At 30.1% G+C, this 23,975-nt stretch overlaps 3 protein-coding genes across 4 annotated transcripts in view; 2 read left to right on the top strand and 1 right to left on the bottom strand.

The window, feature by feature from the left end:
• Nucleotides 1–675: 675 nt before the first annotated feature.
• On the bottom strand, nt 676–4,734 carry LOC123291826 (eukaryotic initiation factor 4A-III). The gene is made up of 5 exons (XM_044872249.1): nt 4,478–4,734; nt 3,319–3,654; nt 2,484–2,706; nt 1,752–1,986; nt 676–964 (listed from the first exon to the last, which is right to left on the bottom strand). Exons 1-5 carry the CDS (start codon nt 4,614–4,616, stop codon nt 692–694), a joined length of 1,206 nt encoding a protein of 401 aa, XP_044728184.1. The 5' UTR covers nt 4,617–4,734; the 3' UTR covers nt 676–691.
• A 120-nt stretch (nt 4,735–4,854) lies between these two features.
• Nucleotides 4,855–12,115, top strand: LOC123291499 (protein hairless). Its single transcript, XM_044871806.1, has 4 exons — nt 4,855–5,385; nt 5,603–5,752; nt 8,125–9,618; nt 11,953–12,115. Exons 1-4 carry the CDS (start codon nt 5,166–5,168, stop codon nt 11,985–11,987), a joined length of 1,899 nt encoding a protein of 632 aa, XP_044727741.1. The 5' UTR covers nt 4,855–5,165; the 3' UTR covers nt 11,988–12,115.
• A 291-nt stretch (nt 12,116–12,406) lies between these two features.
• LOC123291959 (metastasis-associated protein MTA3) overlaps nt 12,407–23,975 on the top strand; it is a 38,904-nt gene continuing 27,335 nt past the window's right edge. For both annotated transcript variants that reach the window (XM_044872439.1, XM_044872438.1), the window contains exons 1-2: nt 12,407–12,572; nt 16,405–16,566. In XM_044872439.1, coding sequence (XP_044728374.1) covers nt 12,545–12,572; nt 16,405–16,566 — 190 coding nt within the window. In that variant the 5' untranslated portion in view covers nt 12,407–12,544. The remainder of the gene's footprint in view (nt 12,573–16,404; nt 16,567–23,975) is intronic.

Genomic DNA, 23,975 nt, shown 5'->3' with positions numbered 1-23,975 from the left:
TATAGTATCAGCAACCTCCATGGTATCAGCTATCAGAGCAATATAGGATCAATGTTCCATACTATATATATACTATTTATAGAATCAGGGATTCCCGTGGTCAGATCACTTTTTGTTCGTTCCTTTTTCGTTCAGTCTTTAATGTATCACCTAGTTAATACGATCATAATGTCTTTAAAGGTCTAGATCGCAATTAAACTTTTTCCAGAAATTCAATAAAACTTTTTTAATTGAACTAATATTTTTTGGACAAAAACAATAACTAGAAAACTTACTGATTTTTCTTGTAAATCTTTGTTTAAATATGATTCAAATTTTTAGAAATAACTTCAAATTAGTATAAAGAGATCTGGACGCACATGCGCTAGTGCGGAATATTTTAAGAGTAGAGGAGGAAGGAGTTAAAAATTTTATGCATATCACGCCCTTCAATTGTATTTTTTGGAAGAAGATATGTTTCATTAAAAGAAAAGTTAAAACTACTATTAACCATTTTGAATACTTTTATTCACTTTTTACACAAATACATCAATTTATAAGAAAAGACTTTGGAATTTATAAAATAAAAAAAGAAAATTTAATTTTCCAGTCAATTATTAATATGATTAAAAATAATTTATAAATTCTTTACATTCTACCTTACAATTAATATTATTTTATTAATTAATAGTAGTAATACAATAAAATAAACTTAAACTAAATCAGCAATATTCATAGGCATTTCATCAATTTGTGTTGAATAATATTGTTCAATATCACGTAATATTCTAATATCATCTGATTTCACAAAATTAATGGCGACACCTTTACGTCCAAAACGACCTGATCGACCAATACGATGTATATACAATTCACGATTATTTGGTAAATCATAATTGATTACTAATGATACTTGTTGTACATCAATACCTCGTGCCCATACGTCTGTTGTGATTAAAACACGACTTTGTCCAGATCGAAATTCCTAAAAAAAAAGTAAGATTTTATTAATAGTTAATATTATAAGTATTATCAAAAACAATAAATGAGAACTCTAGGACTTTTCGAAATAATTTCCAATTTTTGCACCACCAAATGGTGAGGGTTACAGAAATAAGGAAACACCTGCGATGGAAGCCACCTCCCAAGTGTAATAATCGATTGAATAAAAACAATGGTCTTATACGTCGCTGATATTTTTACATTACGTTCAAAACAGCATTTTGAACGTAAAATTTGAACATCAGCCAGCAAGAGGGCCAGAATTTTGTTTGGATGTTCTTCCCAGCATTTAGATCTACTATCCCTTGTTGCCTAGCTGATGCTCTTGCATTTGTTTGAGTAACCTTGAATCTTTATTTTCCGCAACAACAAATTCACGTACTTCTTCGCGTATAAGACATGCATGTTCCTCTTACGCTATTAAGGGAATTACTCGTTTTTTTTCAAGACCTAACAATCATAGGTAATAGCAATATTTGAAATTCATTTCAGCACGGTTGGAAATTTAAAAGGCTGCTGTAAAGATTGTATCTAAAAATCAGGGAGCTAGGAAAACTTTTAATTGTGTGGCAAGTTTAAAATTGATATTTAGCTAGGAAGATAATTGAAAACATTTAAACTCATTTTTCTTCAACGAATATATTCTTAATATTGCCGCACAATGAAGGAGATACCCGGCTTTGAATTTTTCATAGAGAAAAAAGTTGTTAGGCACGGCTATAACTCTGTGTTGGAGGATTCAAACTGTAATATTTTATTTTATAAATTACCTTCATGATATTATCTCTTTCTTTTTGAGGCATATCACCATGCATTGAGCTGACTGTAAAATTTGCTTCTCTCATTTTTTCTGTTAACCAATCCACCTTACGTTTCGTGTTACAAAAAATAACAGCTTGTGTAATTGTTAATGTATCGTATAAATCGCAGAGCGTATCAAACTTCCATTCTTCACGTTCTACAGCCACGAAAAATTGTTTGATTCCTTCAAGTGTCAATTCATCACTAAAAAATTAAAACAATACAAATAAAATGGCAAGTTTTTAGTATATTTTGTAATAATAGCAGCGATTAAGCGTAGGACACAAATTTTAGATGCTTATCAGGACGTGTCTTAAAACTTTTTCGTCTACGAAATTTTCGGGTACTTCTTTATGAGGATAAAATTTTTAATTGCACGACAAGAAGATAATTGAATAAAAAAAATGTAAAAACCATTTTGTCAGACACTCAACAAAGCCGGTGTCCGCCTAGCACTTTAAAAATTGCAATTTTTAAAGTGTTGGTCAAAGATTATCAAATGATTTTTGCATATTTTTATTCAATTATTTTCTTATTTGAATATCGTCTTCAATTTTCATCAATTTTATGTTTCCCAAATGATTTAAGTTTTTCCAAGTTCTCTGAAAGAGAAGACTGTGTAATTCTCGTAGAGGAAAAAGTTGTAATACAAGATCTTAATAATAACCTCTCAGATTTCCAGGTGTTCTGAAATAACATACCGTTTTACTAAAATTCGAACAGGATCTGTCATAAACTTTGAAGTCATTTCTAATATTTCGTGGGGTAGAGTAGCGGAAATTAATACGACTTGTGTTGCTGGTGGTAAATAACGATATACATCATAAATTTGTTCTTTGAATCCTTTGTTTAACATTTCGTCAGCTTCATCCAACACCAACATTTTAATGTTTCTTGTACGCAAAACTCGACGTCTAATCATATCTATAAGAAAATTAAATCAGTTTATTTAATTTTATATAAATGAAATTCTGATCAGTTTCAAATGTGTAAATATAAGATAAAAGCTACTAGAGACATCGAGATGCTAATTCTTTAAATTTCTTTGCAATAATTTATTTTAAGCTGTATTTAATGATGATATTTAATTGATTTTTTCGATTCGATCCAATATTTATTTTGTGATTACGATTCACGTTAAAAAAGAAATTACAAATATATAAAAAAATTCAGTCTGTTTTTAGGTTTTAATGAATAACTAGCATCTAAAAACCATGAAAAAGTCCTTAAAAAAACGTAATTTTGAATCAAAAACTACACAAAAACGTATTCATGTACCGATAAGACGAATAATTTCCGATATATCGCTTAAAATTCTGTACAAGAGTGATATTTCGAAACTATTTCGAAAATTACTCGTCTAATCGTCTATTTGAACTCAATTTTAGTATTTTTGAGTAAATATTACCTAATAAATCGAGTTTTATCAATTTCTGAAACAAAATTCTAGAATCAATTTTTCGTATGAATGCCACATAATCGTGCCCCCTTTAAATATAATCTGTTAATAAATTGCAAAATCAATTGTTAACTTACCAAACACTCGACCAGGAGTTCCACTAACAACATGTTGTCCATAATCTAATTTACGTATATCTTCACCTAAATTTGTGCCACCGATACAAGCATGACATTGTACGTTCATAAAATCACCAAGTGCCAATATCACTTTTTGTATTTGTGTTGCTAATTCTCTGGTTGGTGATAAACATAAAACTTGTGTTTCTCGTACTGTTGTATCAATCATTTGTAGTATAGAAATGGAAAATGTTGCAGTTTTACCGGTACCAGATTGAGCCTGGGCAATTACATCACGTCCTTTCATTATTGGTTTGATCGAACGTTGTTGAATTGCAGATGGTTTTTCAAATCCTATAAAAAAAATTAACAAAAATATATATTCAACGGCCTATCTATGATCAAGTTTCATAAAATTCAAGTTACACAACTCAGTAAACGTAGGTCTTGAAGAATATTAATGGGCAGAGTTATTACGACAAGAATGCATTATTTAAATTTTTAAGAGCTATTTTAATAGTTAGATTATGGTCGTAGGGTGGCATGTACTATTTCCAAGGACACAACCGGACACCCTTAATAAACCTGTGTAAGTGATTAAATTTTCAAGCTATTATGGTTTTTGTCATGTTTCAAATGCACAGGTCTTCAAATTTAGATTTTTGTCCATTCAAATTTCAAAATTTGAACTCTTACTGTCTAACTACGGATATAAAAATGTTCAGGACGTCTTCGAGCAACAAGCTCACCTGGCTCACCACTTTACAGACGAACACCTTACATTTTCAACCACTGGATTAATTAAGAGGCCATGGCTCTAAAAATTGACCACATAAGGAATAAATATATAAATAAAGCTGTTCAGGAGGTGCTTAGGAAACAAGTTCATCACTTGGCAGACGGGCACCCCATTTGCCCCATTTTGGATATAACTCCATTTCTCTAGCTTTTACATTTATATAATAATAAATAACCAATAGTTAATAAGAATCGAATCGACCTATTTAGAAGTTTTGGTTTTCAGTAGTGAGCAATATCAAGTTTTCGATTGAATATTTAACTAAGTTTCAAAAACATTTCTATAAAGTTGGGATAATTTACTTATTTTATGAACTTGTGGAGAAAGTTCACTGTAAATTAGAGTTGAAATAATTGTAGTGTAAAATCATAACCTTACCGTATGCATAAATACCCCGCAATAATTCTTCACGAAGTCCCATCGTATCGAATGCAGAAATAACTTCCACATCTTCACTTGTCTCAAATTCAACATTAGACAAATCATCTTGAATTACACGCCGTGAGCCTTGTGACATTTTTATTTATATTTTATTGTACGCTTCGTAAAATAAAATTATGATAGAAAGTTCAAAAAAAAACACTACATGCCATGCACTGACAAATGTTGTTGAAGTCGTTGATTTGTTATATGTAGTTGATTTAAGTTGATAAAATGGCTGCGTTCAAAGTGTTTCAGCTGCACTTTCTACGGTTGAGTAAACGTGTTGGGAGGGGAATGAATAAACCGATTGAGCCACTGAGCTGATTTCAGTTTGTCGACGAGACGAAGTGGGATGAAATAAATATCTATCCCAATTTATCCGGCACTGTAAAATTTATTAAAATCGTGCGTAGTCCTTAATTAAGTACAAATAATGTAATATAGTATCTTAATAACAGTGCGTATGTTAAAAATTTTGTGAAAAATGTTTTTTTTATGTGATTTTTGCACCGTGTTGTCAGCAGGTGGACTGGAATGAAACTTCAACAAAATAGTTTATTATTCATTTGTTTGCGTTTTTTGACATAAGCGTTTTTAAAAATGATGTGTAAGGGTCGTCGACTGATATGGGGTCAGTAATGAGATGCATATTCAAGAATCTCATCAGACCCAAGAAAATAAACAGGCAAAATGTTCCAAAATGACAGAAGACGGACACAAAAAATCTGGCATGAATGGAATCATTGACGGTGGTAGTGGAAATGTGGGGGCAGCAATTAATAAGAATACCTCTCGAAATGATACTGAACATCGGGCAACGGGAACAGCTAGTTCAACGGGTGGTCGACTCAAATTCTTTAAAGGTTAGTGTCTTCTAAATATCTAATTTAACTAAAATACTGTTAAGAATATGTCGATGCGCTCTGTTTCTTTGCTCTTCATGCATTGTTTCAGTTAAAAGTAATTGTACAATTGTTTGTAAATAGAAATCAGAACCAGCCAATTGTTTTTAATTTTTTATGTTTTTAATTACTTTTTTTAAAACTTAACATTCTTTTATTTATTTTTTTATTGTTTAAGATGGTAAATTTATTTTGGAATTGGCAAGAGCTCGTGAAGGGGAACGTGTATCATGGGTATCCGTTCCTAGGAAAACGTTTTGGCCACCACAAGCTAGCACTGGAAGTACACCACCAACCCATCGACAAGAAAGTAGCACTTCGCTCAGTGGTAGTATATTTTTTGCTAAATTTTGAGAAAGTAAACTAGAATAAACGTCAACACTTGCAATTTTTTTGGTTTTAAATATTTGGTGAACATTTATTCAAAAAAAAGCTCACGGGGTTCATTTTTAAATATTTACTGAAAACTATACTCGGCTAGTTCACATGGGGTCACAACCTGACGATAAGTTCTTTCGAATTTGATGTAAGAATACCAAAAATGCACAAACCTATATTAATTTGACCCCACTAACTCAAACTAAGACATGCTGAATACCTGCATTTGACTCAGATCAGCTCACTCCAGGTTAGCAATCGATTTAAAAATAAAAAATCTGGAAACGAGGAGATAATTTGGAGATTATAGAAAAGTCAGGGGAAATTATAATAATGAGTGACTAAAATTGAATTCTGAAGATATTAATCTTCATCGATATCTTGGAATGTAGTGTATATTCTGCATCAATTTTAACTCTAAAATCTTCGCTTTTGAGTTTGTTTTTTATCAGAATATTACGCAGAAAGAGTATTTCATATTTTTCAAATAGGATAATTTTAAATTATGATACCGGAAAACGGTCAGAACAATTATGCAAAAGTGAAGAATTTTCTTATCAATTCGCCACCTTCAGAGTAATTACCAAGTTTTCATTTTAGGCTTCTTTATTCAGACGTTTAAAATACGGATCTTAGTAATCAAAAGGTGGGATTAAATTAAATCTATTTCGAATAAGTGGTTTTTTAATTTTCGATCAAATTTGTTAGTTTTGCTATATTCCACCACCCGGTTTTTAGTGCAAGTTCGTAATCAAACCGAAATATCATTCTTATTATTTATTTTCAGTTTATTTTTTCTTATGTATTTCTGTTTATAATTTAGTTTTTTTATATTAAACTTTAAGTAAATGACTTGAAATTATCAAATTGACCATTCGCTGACTCCGCGATTCAAAGGTTACTAGCCCCCTGTATTAGAAGAATGCTTAGTAACTGCAGTCGAAGCAGGATAAGCGAGAAAATTAATTTAATGAATTTCCAGCCATTGTAATTGTACAAGAATGCCTCTTGTCTCATATCTTTTATTATTTAACTTCTGTAAGTAAAGAGAAAATCCTTTTCTGTATTTGCAAGTAAAAAATCTGTTTTGAAATCTCGCTTACCCAGATTCAACTGCATTGGTATACATAAATGTAATTTAGTTTATTTACTATTAGACTGGGAAACTTAATATCACTGTGTCGTTATATAAATTTAAGAAACCTAAACTGTAAGTCAAAAAGAGTATAGTGAGAAAAATTAAAAATTTGGCAAAGATTAAAAAAATACCTTAAGATTTTCAAAGTATAAAAAAGGATTATAAAAGTTCTTGGGGAAAAAAACTTACTAAGATTTAATTTTTTCAAATTTTTCTTAAATTTCAGATTTAGATTAACATTTAGAAATTAAGAAATTAAAATATATTATTATTCAACTTAAGATGAGCATTTCTGTCATCTATATTTTAACAAAATGCAAAATCTGTTTATTTTCGCAACTTTTAATGAATTTAGCAATTATTTTGCAAACCAAATTTTTACTTATTACGTCCACGGGCGGGTCCATTCAACAGTTACTTTAAAGAAATATAAACATAACATATCCATTCTAATAAAGTCTGAAGGGGCTAAATCTATATAACGACATATTTAAACCAATTACTCCCATTCTAATAATAGCCATAAATAAAGTCGATAAGCAAAGATCAGCTGTTTGTTCCCGATGATATTGGAATTTGAAAATGTTGATTTAAGCCATATTTACGGGATTTGTGTATTCAAGAAAGCTTTAAGTCGTATTATGAGCTTTGTATATCCTTAAGTGTTTAAAATTGTAAAATATTTATTTTAAAATTATTATTACAATTGCGTAGATTAAAAAAAACAATAAAAATAAGAATTTTTGTGATTTTTCACCCTTTTACAACTTGTCAAAATGAAGCGCTTCATCAACAAACAAAAAATGTTTATGGTTAATAGTATTAATTGTCAATGCGAATTATGAAATACGATTATGTGGGCGTTTTTTTATTTTCATTATGAAAAATCGTAAAAAACATTAAAAATACATGTACATATTTTAGTTTTATGGTACAAAACTAGAGTAGGTTAAAACAAATCTCACATAATTTTAAAGCTAAATACGTGAAGAATCAATATGAGCCCTTAAATCAACCATTTTACGGACGTTATGGTCTAAGCGTGCTTCACTGTAAGAGAGTCACTCAACCTAAACCTTGCCATGTTCAAAACGGCCGATCTTTGTCGATCTCCTTTTCTGTAGTTTTAAAAAAATAAAATAAATTATTTTATTTATTAACAATAATCTTTTTTCTTTATCTAGTGTCCGATGATAACAGTTCCGTACAATCATCACCGTGGCAAAGAGATCATTCGTGGAAACAAAATTCCCCCCGATGTAATGTATCATCAGAGATGACCTTCTTCTACCACCGTCCATCAAAACTGCAAGTGCCCGTTTTACGTCATAAACGACGTCGTCCCTTCGATTCCTCCTCAAACATAAATAATATAAGGACTTCGTCAGAACGTGGTGAACGAGACGAGTGCGATAGTAGTGTGCAATCTAATAAAATAGTGAAAGTAAATAATACAGAGGATATAAAAAAGGAAGAAGGAATAATAAGTGGAGGAGTAGTTGTAGGAGGAGGGGGAGGGGAAGGGACGATTGTTAAAAATGATAATAATTCTAATAATAATAATAATAATAGTGATAGTAATAAAATAAAAGGCGTGAATAAAAAGAGACAGAAAAAGTTAGTTGATATTGTAAAACTATTGTGGGATAAAAAACCACAAATTAATAATTACAGTACATTTAAATCTGTATTAATGTCGAATATTCGTCATGAACAAATGGTATCGCCACGTAAACGGATTCTACGTGAATTGGAACGTGTTACAATTGATGATTTATCGAATAAACGGTCTAGAGCCAAGCCAGCTCAAAGTATAACGTTTTCTACTGCCACAACAGGTTCAAGTCCAAGCCGTGCTCATAATGGTACGGCCGAAACATCGTCGTCGAAAAATACTAGTAGCTATAGTATTACCTCATTATTGGGTCATAAGAAAGAGGAAGAAGTCTCAAATCCAACGCCTTCCATATCGCATACCGAATATCATAATCATTCAACACAATTATCGCCGAATGTATCACAGCGTGTCCTTGTAAACAACGTATCTGTGTCACCGAAGAATATAAATTATTCACATTCACCGAAAATAATCTCTCATCATGATTCACCAGATTTAAGTCCGAGTCCAGAACATTACAGATATGTTCCACATCAAAATATAGCTCATAGCTCACCAACTCATGCATTATCACCGCCACCAGACGTTCATAAATTGTATCGTGTACATGGATCACCGAATCAATATAATTCGCTGCACGGTTTGGTATTGCACCAAAAATCACCACAGTATTATACGCCAAGTCATCGATCTGCAGCTGCGTCGCCAGGCTCGCCCCGATCTCCACTTGAAGATAGTAGCAGATCTCGAGAACATCGGTTTATTGAACCGAGTTCGGAAAAAATTGATAATGTGGGACATCGTGTATTAGAAATGGAACATTCATTACGTCCCACATTCATATCTCCATATCTGTACTCCCCTGGTCCATCACCATATATCAGTCATCCAGCGTATTATAATGCTGGTCCGTATCGAAGTCCATATCAAGCTCCGTATCCAGGGGAACCGTTAACACATTCTCCCAGTTCTCAACCTAGGAATTATTCAACACATCAGAACTGGAGTCATGTTAATCAGAATCATGCTCTCGATGCGCTTAGAGATGATATCGCTTCAGGTTGCGTTTAATTTTTATATTTAATATTCATTCTTGAGTTATGATTTAACCGATTTAAAAAAATTAATCTAAAAATTCGTTGCTGTTTTGATTTTAGTATACAGTACGGACGGTACACATGAAAATTTTAAGCATAATTGAAAATTTTTAAAGATTAATTTTGAATAATTCTATGAAAATTGAATTTTTTTACAAAAATTTAAACTTTTTAGAATTGACATGACAGTCAGGAGCAACGAAAACATTGGGCAAAGAAATTTGGTATATTTTTAATTCTGGTTACGTTATTGAAATGTATTGTTCCAAATACTATTATTCAAAAAGCGTGTGATACAAATAACGTGCTTTTAACTCCGGTATAAATGAGCTTTTAGCAGTTTATGACGCAACTTTAATTAGCAACATAGAGAACGCACACTTATGTTTTTGATATTAAAATAATGGCCAAGGACACAAGAGCGCTAAAATTACGTACACGTTGAAAATTAATGTTTTAAACCAATATCTATGAAAAATCCATTGAGGAAATCGAAGGTATTGTTTAAAAAATATTTGAGAACTGAAACAATTTACAAACACGGATGGTAATAGACTCCCAATGTGTACAGTTATTTTTGAATACATAAATAGCTAAAGGCGTGAAATATGAAATTGATGTCAATGTGAATACCTCCAACTCATATTACTTACCTCAGCCTAATTAACATCAATAGGCAAAAAAACGTTTATTAGTAACATTAAAACAAGTTTACCATTATTGTGGACACACTAATATAAATGTGTAAACACACTACTATAAATGTGTAAAAAATTCTCTTAATTTGTCTCATTTTAAGAGATTTATTTTCTTAATAAACTTATACTTATTGATTTTTCATTTTTTTGAAAATCTGTTGAGCTTAAAGCGAAAAATTTTGAGCATAGAAACGAAATTTTGGTACAGGAGTTTTTAAAAAATAAGCACGATAACGCGAAAACAAAAAGAGATTTTAAGACGTGGTATATGCTTACAATGCTACTTCGATTTCATGCAATCAGAAGTCGAACAAGAACGTAGAGCACTATACGCTCTGGCTAGAGAAATTTTAACAGTATACGATGTGAATGTAGAAATAGATTATCCTCCACAGAATAATAATGTTATTCCTCTCTACTTACACTCACTCAGCGTAAATAGTGAATTCACTAGGATATAAAAAGAACATAAGTAATTAAATTTCAATTTTGTCCCAAATACCTTGATCAGTTTTTGTATTATATAAATACATATTTCGACTGCCAAGATTCCTGGTGGAAAAAATATTTGAAGAAAGAATAAGTCTTAAAAAACTCTGAATTTCACAACGTTTTTAGACTAGTCTAATTCAGAGACTTTCAGAGTTTTTTAAGAATTATTAAGACTTATTCGTTCTTCAAATATTTTTTTCACCAGGGTAGTTATCATCAGTATGAATTAGCTATTCGTAATTACTATTATTGTGTTCGATACTCGTTGCTAATTTGGTGACGGTCTGCGCATTTCAGCACATTTAATTCAAAATATCCAAGAGTTCTCATTGATTATTGTTGATAATATATATAACATAAGTAATATTTACTTTAGCAGAAAGAAAATAAGTTTAAAAATAAGCAATTTAAAAATTGATAGTCAACTCATTATGGACATGGCAATTTAAGAATTAACACTGTTAGTTATTTTTCTTCCCTTTTATGAATGCTTAATTTCAAAACTTACGAGCTTATTGTTACAGTCCAGGATATAAAGTTACTTTCCTTAAAATTTGGGTTATAATGTTTTTGACGTTACAAAATATAATTTTGGTACAGATCTCCGTCGAAGCCAAAGGAAGCTCAGAAATTCTGTATTCCTTTCATGGTGGCATTTAAGGTTTTAGATCCAAACATTTTGTAATTGGATTTTTAAAGGTCTCAGTATTTTCCATACAATGCTACAAGTGAAATCAACGAAGACCCAAAATTTGGCAGAATAGTTGTTCAGTTGAGAATATACAATCAAAATCTACTATCATTGTCAGTTACATTCTAATTTAAATCGAGTACCTTAAAATCTCATCGTATAAAGTATGCTTGCCTTAACCATTTTTTAAATTTTAATGCCAGCTCAGTTTCTCGTGGCACTAAAGAAGAATCTCTAATTTCCATAATGATTAATAGACTATTTTCGGAAGATTCCCCACTTTTAAAAAAACTTCAATATACTTCTGTAATACCATATTAAAAAACATTCGACAGTAAAAATCATAGCTCAAAAACTGAATAAAATGTGATATACAAAATTAGAAACTTTTTTAATTAGTCTTTTTAACTTTTCAGATGTTCCATTGAATTTATCTAAACATGCGGGTTGAACGTAAGAAATCTACTCCGTAAAACTAGTGACTCTAAAGAGTGCCTTTTTAAGAGAATAAATCATTATTTTATTATTTAATGGACAATGGTTTTATATTTTTTGTACATAACTCGAATCAGTGTTTCAGTAATGCTTTTAAAAGAAGAATAATGTTTTTATTATTATAAATAATAATAATCTTTCATAAAAATATAATAGTTTTTATTTGAATCCCTTCTTTCTTCCTGAATTAAAAAAAAAAGTCCAAAAAAGTTGTTTTAAAATAATATAAACTTTATACTTGGCGGTTAACAAATTAAAAATACATGGCTGCGTTCATTTCATACCAATAACAAACTATGATATGTTCAACACCCAATCAACATTTCTATAGAAATGAATAGCTACGTGATTGTCTCGCATTAGTAAGAAAATGGCGTCTCAGTGTTTGGGTCTTGTCGTGTGCATGCTATCAAAATAATTTTGAAATAAAAAAATTTCGAACTAGTTATAATAATTTCAATGTGATTAATGACTATTACTTAAGTGTTTTTTTTTTTGTGTTCGATTGTTAAGATGACGGCGAACATGTATCGTGTTGGAGGTATGTAAAAATCTTTTTGTTTTGTGACCGGCTTCTTCTCGATAAAAGTGTGGAAGATCACCTCTTTTATCCCCCGCTTGTGCGTCTAATATCAATTATATTTTTTAATTAGAGTATCATCATCATTGTTTTTGATGATCCTAAAATTGACCAACGTAGTTTACCTAATTTTCATATCGTCTGTATTTTTTTGTTGTAAATTTTTACCGTTGAATAATTATTTGTTTGTTTCCAAATTGTATAATTCAATTTGAATAAATTATTCATTAATTTCTGATTCAGTAATTAATTTACACGTTTTACCAAATACAATGTTCAACATGTTTACATTCTAACTGCTATGTATAAATTTATTGACAATTTATTATTAAATAAAATATTTAAAGGTTACAATTCAAGATCACTTTTAGTTTTTATATTTTTTACCTTGCCGTAAGTTTACCTGAAAAAAATTTCTAAAGGGATTTCATAGAAGAAAATCGAAAATTCATGCGTCTACAGATTTGAGCTGTAGCACAGGTAGACGACTGCGACTATTTTTTTGTTTCCCGCTTGATTTTCCATATTGTAATGTAAAGTTTTTCCTTATTGTTTATAATTTTTCTAATACATTATTTTGTTATTGAAAATTTTTTAAATTTCAAATAAACATGTGAGATTTTACTTTGAAACTCAATTTGTTTTGGGCTTTTTATATTCGAAGTTGAAGCTAATTGAGATTTTAACTCGACAGACAAATATTTAATTAATAGTGCCTATTTTGTTACATTTGATCTATAAAATTTCATTCGAATTCATTCTTGATAAAATTAATGAACTGGACTGGAATTAATGAAGTCCAATCTTAAATTTTGCTTCAATACGACTGTCTAAGAAAATTTTAATTTGGTTTTAACATTTTATTTCTAATGAAAAATGAACTGAATATTGATTTTCTATAGATCAAAAAGCTTCTTAGATCGAAAAAATACCTTTTAAAAAAATTTTTCAGACCAATGAAATTTTTACGTCAAATCCAGGGTCAAAACCAATGTAATATAATATATAAAATTATATGAAACCCGTTGAGAAATCAATGGATTTTTATAAATAAAATTAATTGCACTTAATAATAAAATTTAAAAAAATCATAAATGACAATTAACATTGTTAATATACATTTCAAGTCGGCGTTGCTAGGCAACAGTTTGAAATCCATTACAGGATTGAGACATTAAAATTGTCTGTCTCTTAGTATCTAAACCAATTTTTATGAAATTCAATTGCTGGAAAGACATTTGTACTATTAATTTATTTTCTCTTGGAAGATATAAAATGATAGAATTTAGATCCAAATCAGCTAATCAGAAAAGCTTCAAGAGCAACGATTTTTAGGAAAATAATTTTGTCCACCAAAAATGGTTAATACGTCGAAAAAAAAGCGGACAACAGCTGGGAGAGATTTTTTGTCTGCGCCAAAAACCGTGTACAAACTTCCGTTTTTACAATATTAGTGTAGATTATAAACTGAGTGCCATTTTCAATGAAAGAAAATTACTGTTGGATATCCGTCAACATTTTCTGACATTAACTTAGCAATTCTTATGTGGATTAAAGATGATATTTACCAACTTGTTTTTCTATGTGCGTTTATAGAGAAGTTAATTTTAAATGAATAGAAAATTGAAAAATTTTGTGAAATTCTGAACATATAGATAATAATTATTAACTGTTAAAAGTTAATGAGAAATATCGAGTTATATTTTCCTTTTAGTCACATCTATAGTCTTGTATTTTGTCACTTTTTAAACTGGAAATACACGAAATTAATTTGATAACAGTATATCTTTTATCTTAAGGACGTACGAGCGCCAGGACAAATTTGGATAAAAGGCTTGATTTAAAAAAAATGAAGTTGGGCTAAATCTGAAGTCTAAGTCTTAAATTTTAAGGGGAGGGGGGTTGCCCGATTGTTCAAATAAATAAATGAGTTCAAAATTAGGAATATTTAACATTGGTTTTATGGCGAAAACGGTAGAAGGATGTTATGTTTTCATAGATTTCTCCAAAACTTGTCGGTGGAAATTAAAAAAAACCATTTAATATAAAATTTAAAACCATAAAAAATTATTGAAAAAAAAAAACAAAAAAAACCGTTGTGTCCGGCTAATTAAAGATGTATGAGCACGGTAGTAGGGACCCAAATATATATTTTCAATTTTGATGGTGAAAATAACTTGACAATATAAGACGAAAAGTAAGAATACAATTTTTCGATATCTGGAGTAATTATCAAAATATTGAAAATTGAAAATTCATCGTCGAAAGTTGAAAATAAGGTACAAATAATTTCAACCTAAACTTGCCTTGGTACTCGTACTACCTTAAAACATTCAAAATCCTTTAAACTTTTATATTATCATAATTTTTTTTATTTCTCTATTAACAAGTCTCATGAATGTAAGTCCTTAATTATGCTAAGTACACAACTGTTTCTTCTACGTAATTTCTCGTAAGTCAAAGCATTTTCTTTCAAGGCATTCGAACATTTTCTCAATTTAGCCGCAAGCATAAAATTTGTGAACATCCGTTGTTGTTCTATTCGTTGTGTGCGTAGTCATGGTAGGGATAATAAAATCGATGCCAGCGCTTTAAGTGAAAAATTTTGGAGATAAAGTGGGCTGTTATGACTAATTTGCAATTATTTACATGTTAATGATATAGAAACTGTCAAATTAAAATGATTGAAAAACACTAATTAATTAAACTTAATGCATTAAAAATTGTGAAAATAAGAAATCAAATTGTACAAATATTATTTTTCAAATGTTAATTATCGTAATTATTTATTTAAATTTGTGAAACAAGAATATTAAATTTTAAATGTAAGTTTTCAATGCAATCCACACAATTATATATGCATCCATTAATTCTATAATTAAAGTAGTGTATCGTTGTCATGGAAACGAAATTCACGCTCGGAGCGAATACATATGAAAATATATAACAAGGTATGCTAATATTAGTCCCAAATTTGTAACGCTTAGAAATATTGATGATATGATAATTGGTTCATGTCCGTTTGTCTGTCTGTCTGCTTGCCCGTCTCTTAACACGACAACTCAAACCATTATTTCGTTTAAAAAACGAAATGAGGTATCAAGCTGAAATTTTTATAGCGTTTTCAAGACGTAAAATATGAGTTTGAGTTCGTAAATGAGCGACATAGGTTATTTGGGTCTAGGTAAAACAAAAGTTTAAATGTGAAAAATGTTCCTTAAAAAAAATAAACAACTTTTGTTTGAAACATTTTTTCGTAAACATAATTTACTCGCGATAGCCCAAATTAGAATAAATCTTTGGTATCCATTTTCTCTCTTCTTGTGAAAGATTCTCGAAAAATGAAAAAAAAGTACTAGAAAAAATTTTCGAAAACCAAAACAAATCACGATCTAAAGACCACCAAAATTTAGTTGATTTTTTAAATTTTCTAATTTTTTTAAAATAATGCCAAGCACTCACCTTTTATATAGGGTATTTCAACAATTAACTAAGTCAATTGCTTATTTTCACTTGTTTTTATTCTAATTATAAAGCAATTTGATGGAAAATGTAAAAATACAATAGTTTTACAAAAATGTTGAGTTATGTATTTGTTATTCAATTATTTTAGAGGCATTAATTTTAAATTTGCTTTCAATTGAAAATTTTTTGATAAAAAAAGAGGAGGGTGTCAATTGAGTGAATTTTTAGTGACTGTATCTCATTCAATGACTGCATATTTGGACAAGCACTCGGACTATAAAATTTATTTTTTTCAATGTTATTTACAAAATTAAAATTTCTTTTACAGATTATGTATATTTTGAAACATCCTCAACATCACCTTATCAAATTCGAAGGATAGAGGAACTAAACAAAACGCCGTCTGGGAATGTAGAAGCAAAGGTGATGTGCTTTTACAGACGTCGAGATTTACCTAGCTCGTTAATCCAACTCGCTGATAAACATCAAAGTGAGTTTTTAATTTTATGTTTTTTAAATTAATTGTTCTTCGTTTAAAATTTCAATATTTATTTTAAAAGAGTAAATTAATTTAATTAATGCTTTTATGTAAATCAGTAACTCTCGTTTGTTCAGTTTCAGTTAATTTTTTATATTTATTTTATCAAAGTTTAAATATTACGTAGATACTAAGTGTGTGAGTTTGAAAATTAAATTAAATTATTGTAAATTACATTGGTCCCTAAGATGGGTCGGATCTCTGATCCTGACGGCACTCACATCAATTATTCATGGTGGCCCACATTACTGCAAGACCTGGGTGTTCTAAAATAATTTGAGTCATATTCAATATGATTATCTTTGTTCGTTATTTATTAAAATTTTCGTTCCACTATTTTCTAAGCAATTTAATAGTAACTCCTGATCCACATCTCGCGGAATATCCTCGCCGAGTCTGTCGTCAAATTTAGCCAAAGTGAAGCACTTTTAAAAGGGCTCACATGTTTGGCCTTTAGGGCGCCACAAAGGACCAAACAAACATACATAGGTTGGAAATGAAAGTCGACACATTATGTTAATAGACCACAAGCCCATGCTGTAATTTTTCAGGTGAAATGACCCACCAGGAATCATGTTGAAAAAGATGCTCCTATATGTAAAAGTTTAAGCACCATGGCGTCAGTTTTAAGCGGTACAGGTAAGAATATGAGTATCATACATCTTGCTGCCTCACCCTTGCACCACTAAATATGTACGGCGTTGTTGGATACTAACTCTGCATAGGTATTTGAAGCGAATTACATAAAAGACGTACAGAAATAAATCTGGTAAATTCGGTACCGGAAGTTAAAAAATCTCTCGTCAATTTCCGAAGCTCTGCGTGTTTATTTCTGTACGGCATTTATTGTAATTCGCTTCGAACACTTACGCAGAATTAATTTCCAGCAACGCCGTAAATATTTGGTGGTGCAGGGGTTAGATAGCATGGGGTGCGGCATTCATATTTTCACCGGCACTCATCTGTACTGCGCAAAAATGACGCCACGATGCTTAAATTTACTTTTACATATAGGAGCATCTTTTTCAACATGATTCCCGGTGGGCCATTTCACCCAGAAAATTTCAGCATCTCATCAGCACCTCCGCACAAGTTCCTCATCAGCGCCTTCGTCATGCCCATACGTCATTTATCAAGCAATTTCAGTTTTGGATTTATATAAATGGTAATCAGATTTAAAGGAAAACAATTTAACATTTTTATATTTCGAAGTAAACATGAATAAAAATTATCAAAGTTGATTAGAAGTGTTTTTTTGGAAGGAATTTAACAATTGATGTGAGTAAAGTCAGGATCAGAGTTCTGATCCACTTTTCGGGTTAGGAATTGATCGAAATGTCGAAATTAATATCAATGTAATTAATGGAAACTTCCAAAAACGAAATTTTCTCAGATTCCCCAAAACTGCCTCTCAAATACTTTTACTTTCATTGGCGTATCTTTGGAAGTTTACACTGCACTCGTCTACATCAATAAATTGGTAGTTTTGATATGCGTTTTTTATTCTATAAAATTAGTGTAAACGTACCTTTAATTAAAAACGCATATTCTATATTCTAAATTTATATTTAAAAAAAAAAAAAACAATGTTAATTTTAGAGCAGTATTGCTGTCAAATATAGAAACTTTTAGGGTCACCCGTACATTATAAATTGGTTGTAATTTCACCCTGTATGGAATTTTTTTTTAAATCGGCCTCTAAGTCAAACGACAGTAAGGCCATTCAGTCACTGATTCTATACAATTGCGAGCCAAATGCAACTTATTTGCTAAGTATAAAAGTGAATGTTTGAATGGGTTATACGAATAAATTTAGCTACTAACGATGATAGCGTTGCAATCGAAATATAATTTTATTTCGAGTATCGATGTATTTATTTCAATAATTATGCTAAAGTTCAATGAAAGTTCTACAGACTGTTGTATGAAGTTGAATTGAATTAAGTCGAATCGCAGTTGCATTGCGATCCTTTACTGGGACCGAATGTCAATTTAACAAATATTAATTTTATCATCGTAATATTTATACAAAAAAATAAATTTGCATGATTTTTGTTATTAGTTGTAAACCGTTTTCATTTTATTTTTTTGGTAATGTTTATAATTCTTGTGACTTATTTTGTGTTTGCTACGCTAGTATAGTTTAATTTTTTGCAATGTTGCCATTAGTCTAGGATGTAGCATGTAAAAAATCCTTGAGCTTTGTCGCGTGGTAAATAAGCTCCTGAGTCTCTGGTTAAGCTCCTGGTTTATCAATGATAAGTGACTTTACTTACAACTTATCAAAGAAAATAATCCAAAGGGGTTAGATCTCACGATCTTGAGGGCCAATTAACAGGTCCGGATTACTTGAAATTATTCAAATTTCACAATTTCAACAATTTATTTATACTCCAGTAATGAAGTATAAGTTACTTATACTCCACTAAGCGAATATTATATACTTTAGTAAACGCTTACACCTCTAAATTCTTTCCTATAGATTCGATTGATCTGAAAATTTGGGATTAAGCTTTGCTAACCTCTAGATCAAAAGTTATATGGTCTTTATTGATGATTTTGCCCAGGGGCAACGGGAATCGATAGATCGATGAAATCTAATCAAAAAGTGTCATTTAAGAATATTTCGAATAATCAATACTTTCCGAGTTATTGGATTTTAATTTTATTCTTTTCCGAGTTATTTAACGATAAAAACAATTTTTCGAAAAAAAAAATTGTTTTTATCGTTAAATAACTCGGAAAAGAATAAAATTAAAATCCAATAACTCGGAAAGTATTGATTATTCGAAATATTCTTAAATGACACTTTTTGATTAGATTTCATCGATCTATCGATTCCCGTTGCCCCTGGGCAAAATCATCAATAAAGACCATATAACTTTTGATCTCATTTAAATTTCAAAAAGGTGATATTCGAAACTGCTAGAACTTTTTGAGCATTTTGTGAGTACCTTAATAAAGTAAATTGGAAAGTGGCAAGCATTAATTTTAGTTCCCGTGGTAAATTCATGAATTTTTGTGTTGAATAAAACATCCAAAAAAGGTACGAGAAAGATGTGAGCCTCAAAAAAATATCCATTTTGAGGGGTCAAAGTTCGAACATGGAGAATAGTACGCGCCTTCGTAAACTTATATTTTTAGCAATGTAATATACACTCAAAGAGAAAATTCACTGCAAAATCATTTAGGAAAAGCTTATAATCTATTCTAACTTTCAATTTTCGATTGAAAAATTTTGATATTTGCATGAACAGGCACTTTTCACTTTCTTGGCAAGGAGAACATTTTCAGAACGATATAATTTAAACAAGAACAAGAGATACTCGAGTAGCAATATTAATTTTTTGCCATAAAAGCGTTGAGATCTTAACTAAAAGATGTACCAGCATTAAGGCAATTTTAAATAAAAAGCTGATTTTTTAAAATATAAAGTTGGGCTAAGTCTAAATTAATTCTGAAAAGGGCTTTTTTTTAGGGAGGATTGTCCGATTATTTAAATAAATAAATGACTTCAAAAGTAGGCATATTTAACATTGGTCTTATGGGAAAACGGTAGATGGATGATATGTTTTCATCGATTTCTCCAAAACTAGTCGGTGGAAATTAAAAAAAAAAAAAACTATTCCAATTAAAGTTAAAACCATAATAAATTATTGAAACCAAAAAAACTCGTTGTGCCTGGCTAATTAAGGATGTATGATCACGGTAGTGGAGATACAAATTAAAAAATTTATATATCGTCAATTTTGATGGTAAATTATGTTAATATTTGACAATATAAGACGAAAAGTAGGAATACAATTTTTCGATATCTGAAATAATTTTTAAAATACCGAAAATTGAAAATTTTGTTTAATTATTTAGCTTTCAATATTTCGAAAACCAAGCCGGATATCGAAAAATTTTAATTTATTTTTCGTCTACATTCATGAAGTTATAACAAAATTCATCATCAAAATTGAAAATAAGGTACAAATAATTTCAACCCTAAATCTGAAATTGCCTTGGTATCTTAGGAACCCAATAAGTAAAATGGGAATATTTGTCATATGCAAAGTTGTAGGAAATAAATTTTACACCAACCTATTTATAATGAAATATTTATTGATTACTATTGATCTGGCTCCAAAGTACATATCCTCTACAACTTATTTTTTTCTAACAAATCTTAATAATACCTAATAAATTTTCACGGAACACTGATTGTGAAAATATAAATGGCGCTTGTTGAATTTTTTTTATTTCTCCATATTTCTAGATAATTTAAGTGTTTCTGCATTGTAATACATTATCGTGGTTGTGAGGCATAAAAATAATCATACTACACCTACACAATTAATTGATAAATATAAATTTTTATCAATTTTGAAATTAAATCGATAAAGGTAATTATATTGATTTTAGTATTTATAATCAAATACCCTTCCAAATTTGTTTTATAGATGTCATTGGTTACAATTATCATGTTAGTTTATATTGTAAACTTAAAACTATATGTAAAGCAAGTAAAAATAAAACTAACTGAGATAATCATTTAAATATCTTGCATGTGATTGGCTATACATAAGTGAAATTTAAAAAAACTTCCGACCAGTTTTTCGAATACGGATCCTTAAACTCTTACTTGAAACATATCTAAGAACACTTTCCATTAAATTACCTTTTTAACTCCCGGACTAAAACAAGAGATGTTATAAGTTTGACCATTATGTGTGTTGGTCTGTCTGTGGCATCGTAGCGCCTAAACGGATTAACCGATTTTAATTTCTAAGTTCTTAGCTATGATCTTCAAAATCGATTCAGTTTGGAAAAGGCATAACATATAATTTTAACATATAATTACTATGGAAATGAATGGTCAAATAAACCTGGCTCAATTCATTTCGAAAAGTGAAATGGTAAAATAATTATAGGTAATTCAAAACAATAATTCAAGAGAATGAAGTCAACTCAAATATTTTAATTTCAATAAAAATATTTCCAAAAGTTTGTCCCAAAAAATGATAGCTCTCTAAGTATCCTTTTCGTCTCACCTGATGTCCTTGATGATCACTTTGATATTGATTAAAGAAGGAGTGTTATAAGTTTTAAAGTGTTTATCTATAATGCGTCCGTGTGTTTCTCAGTGACATCCTAAACCTTACACGGTCGAACCGAATTAATTGAGAACATTTTATAGCTAAAGTTACAAAAAGTAAATCGCATTTGTCGGGCGTTTTTAAAATTTTGTAAATTTCACTTGTTCCTTAGAGCATTGAACCGATGTTAAGTATCATCGCCTATTTTTTACTTTTTCCAAGTATAGAACCCTAAACTCACACTTAAAACATAGCTGATAACACTCTTCATTAAATTACCTTGCAAATCAAACAATAAAAATCAAAATAGATTTATCCGTTTAGGCGGTACGATGCCACAGACAAACACACATTGCGGTTAAACTAATAACATCGCTTTTTTGGTTCGCGGAAAATACGCTTCAAATTTATGGCTAATTGTAGGTCAAAGTCATGGACACAGACGATGTGTTTTCTTTCGATTAAATGCAATAAAGACATATTTTTAAGTCGCATTTCTTCCAAAAGCTAACATTTTTTCGAAAAAATGTTTTAAATAAAATTTTTTTATTTTTTTATGAGTTTAAAGTCTATTATCTCTGAATTACTTTATGAAAATAAAGTAGAAATTTAGTAGAGCTAATTGATCGATTCACGGACGTCTTATAGTTTTGGGGGTTCGTTTTGGATAATAAGTTAAAAAAACTTTTCTCAAGTACCAAATTAAAGTATATGTCAAAATAAATAAAAATTTATTACGACAGTTTAATAATATATGAAAATTCATCAGCAAAGAAAATTCGTTACATAAGAGTGTATAAGAGATGAGTTTTAAGGATATTGGCAACGGAACCCTAAAAAATGGTTATCAATTTTTGAGCTGAAATTGAAGAGTTTGCGATTCAATAACAACAGAATGTTTTCTAACAACTGTGATTGAGTAAAATAAATATATACTCTATAATAATTTATAAACAAAAGAATATTCATCGAAACTGCCATAAAAAATTGTAAAACTAAAATTTTGTTTATAATTTAAACAATTACAATTGGACACACATGGTGTTGGTGTCAGCCAATTTATATTCTTTTGTCGGTGTATAGATCACAACAAAACAACAGTGGTCCCTGAGATGGTCACAGCAGAGTCTTTGGTGGCATATTGATCGCTCTTCAACCCCAACGCGAACAAGACTCATTTAGAAATGACACCCTATAATACACTCACACCACATGCATGCCTACTACTCATACACAATAAATACAACATAGTAGAGTGAAATTACGCCTTGTGTATGGATTAAAAGTTCGAGCAACGAAACTTTGGGGTTTTTCTTTTCACATCAAAATAAGTATTTTTTGAAATTTTTTACTTTCCCGGAGTGGTGCAACATGTTTAAAAAACAAAATGGCGTCAAAAATGAAATTTTTTTCAGAAATTTTATCATTTTTATTTTATATTCGCAAAAGGAGGCATCGGTGCATATCCAAATTTGGTAGGTTTGTAGTCCATGTTAAGAACTACTCCTCATAATTTTTTGGTGGGGTTTCGTCCCTTCCCCTCCCAGTTATATATATATGTATACATACATATGGTAAAACAGTTCATTTGACTATAACTTGAAAAATATTCGATTGATTTTAATGAAACTAATATCAATAGTAGGTTTTATTACTTACAACTTTCGGTTAAAATTTTAGCAAAATCCGTTAAATAGTTCGGCCAAAATTTCCAATTTAGGAAATTGTTTAAAATGGCTGCCATTTTATGCCATTTTGTCCTACGAGGTTAAATTTTTTTTTAAATTGTAGCATTTTTTATTATCTTTCGATTTTATAATAAGTGGCTTACCCGTAAAATGACTCCTTGATCCATATTTTTGCGAAAAACGGAAAATTTGGCACTTTCTGGAAATAATTGTTTGGGGGGTGTATGGACTGGCTTTGGGGGGTGTTTTCTGCTTTGGCATGAGAAAACTATTTTTAAAAGAGGTCTATATGGTTTAAAGCAAAATTTTAAGTTTTAACCCCCGCGCTGTAAGGGGGAAGGGGTGTATGAAATAAATGTGTCTTAAAAGATTTTAAAAAGAGGTCAAAATAGTTTAAAATGCTAAAGTAACCCAAAATTTTAGATGCTTTTATTAATATAGCACTTTTTACAACATCCTCCTCTTACCCTCCCGCTTTCATATTTTTTGCAAATTCAAAATTTTTATGACGTATAAAGAGGTTTTGGGGATCGCTGATCTCGAACTTTTGGCCCAAATAAGTACACCCCCTAAAAATATTACAATTGTTTTT

Source organism: Chrysoperla carnea, chromosome 2 (genome assembly GCF_905475395.1).
Source record: "Chrysoperla carnea chromosome 2, inChrCarn1.1, whole genome shotgun sequence".
Classification (NCBI taxonomy): domain Eukaryota; kingdom Metazoa; phylum Arthropoda; class Insecta; order Neuroptera; family Chrysopidae; genus Chrysoperla; species Chrysoperla carnea.
This window is presented reverse-complemented; position numbering and strand designations above follow the sequence as displayed.

What these genes read in the sequence shown, in the direction of transcription:
- LOC123291826 (XM_044872249.1), bottom strand. Translation starts at nt 4,616, where the DNA reads ATGTCACAAGGCTCACGGCGTGTAATTCAAGATGATTTGTCTAATGTT. An exon ending in GCGGGGTATTTATGCATACG is followed by an intron (nt 3,655 to 4,477) that starts GTAAGGTTATGA and finishes TTTTTTTTATAG; the next exon opens with GATTTGAAAAACCATCTGCA. An exon ending in AAAGAGATAATATCATGAAG is followed by an intron (nt 965 to 1,751) that starts GTAATTTATAAA and finishes CTTTTTTTTTAG; the next exon opens with GAATTTCGATCTGGACAAAG.
- LOC123291499 (XM_044871806.1), top strand. Translation starts at nt 5,166, where the DNA reads ATGCATATTCAAGAATCTCATCAGACCCAAGAAAATAAACAGGCAAAA. An exon ending in TCGACTCAAATTCTTTAAAG is followed by an intron (nt 5,386 to 5,602) that starts GTTAGTGTCTTC and finishes TTATTGTTTAAG; the next exon opens with ATGGTAAATTTATTTTGGAA. An exon ending in TAGAGATGATATCGCTTCAG is followed by an intron (nt 9,619 to 11,952) that starts GTTGCGTTTAAT and finishes TTAACTTTTCAG; the next exon opens with ATGTTCCATTGAATTTATCT.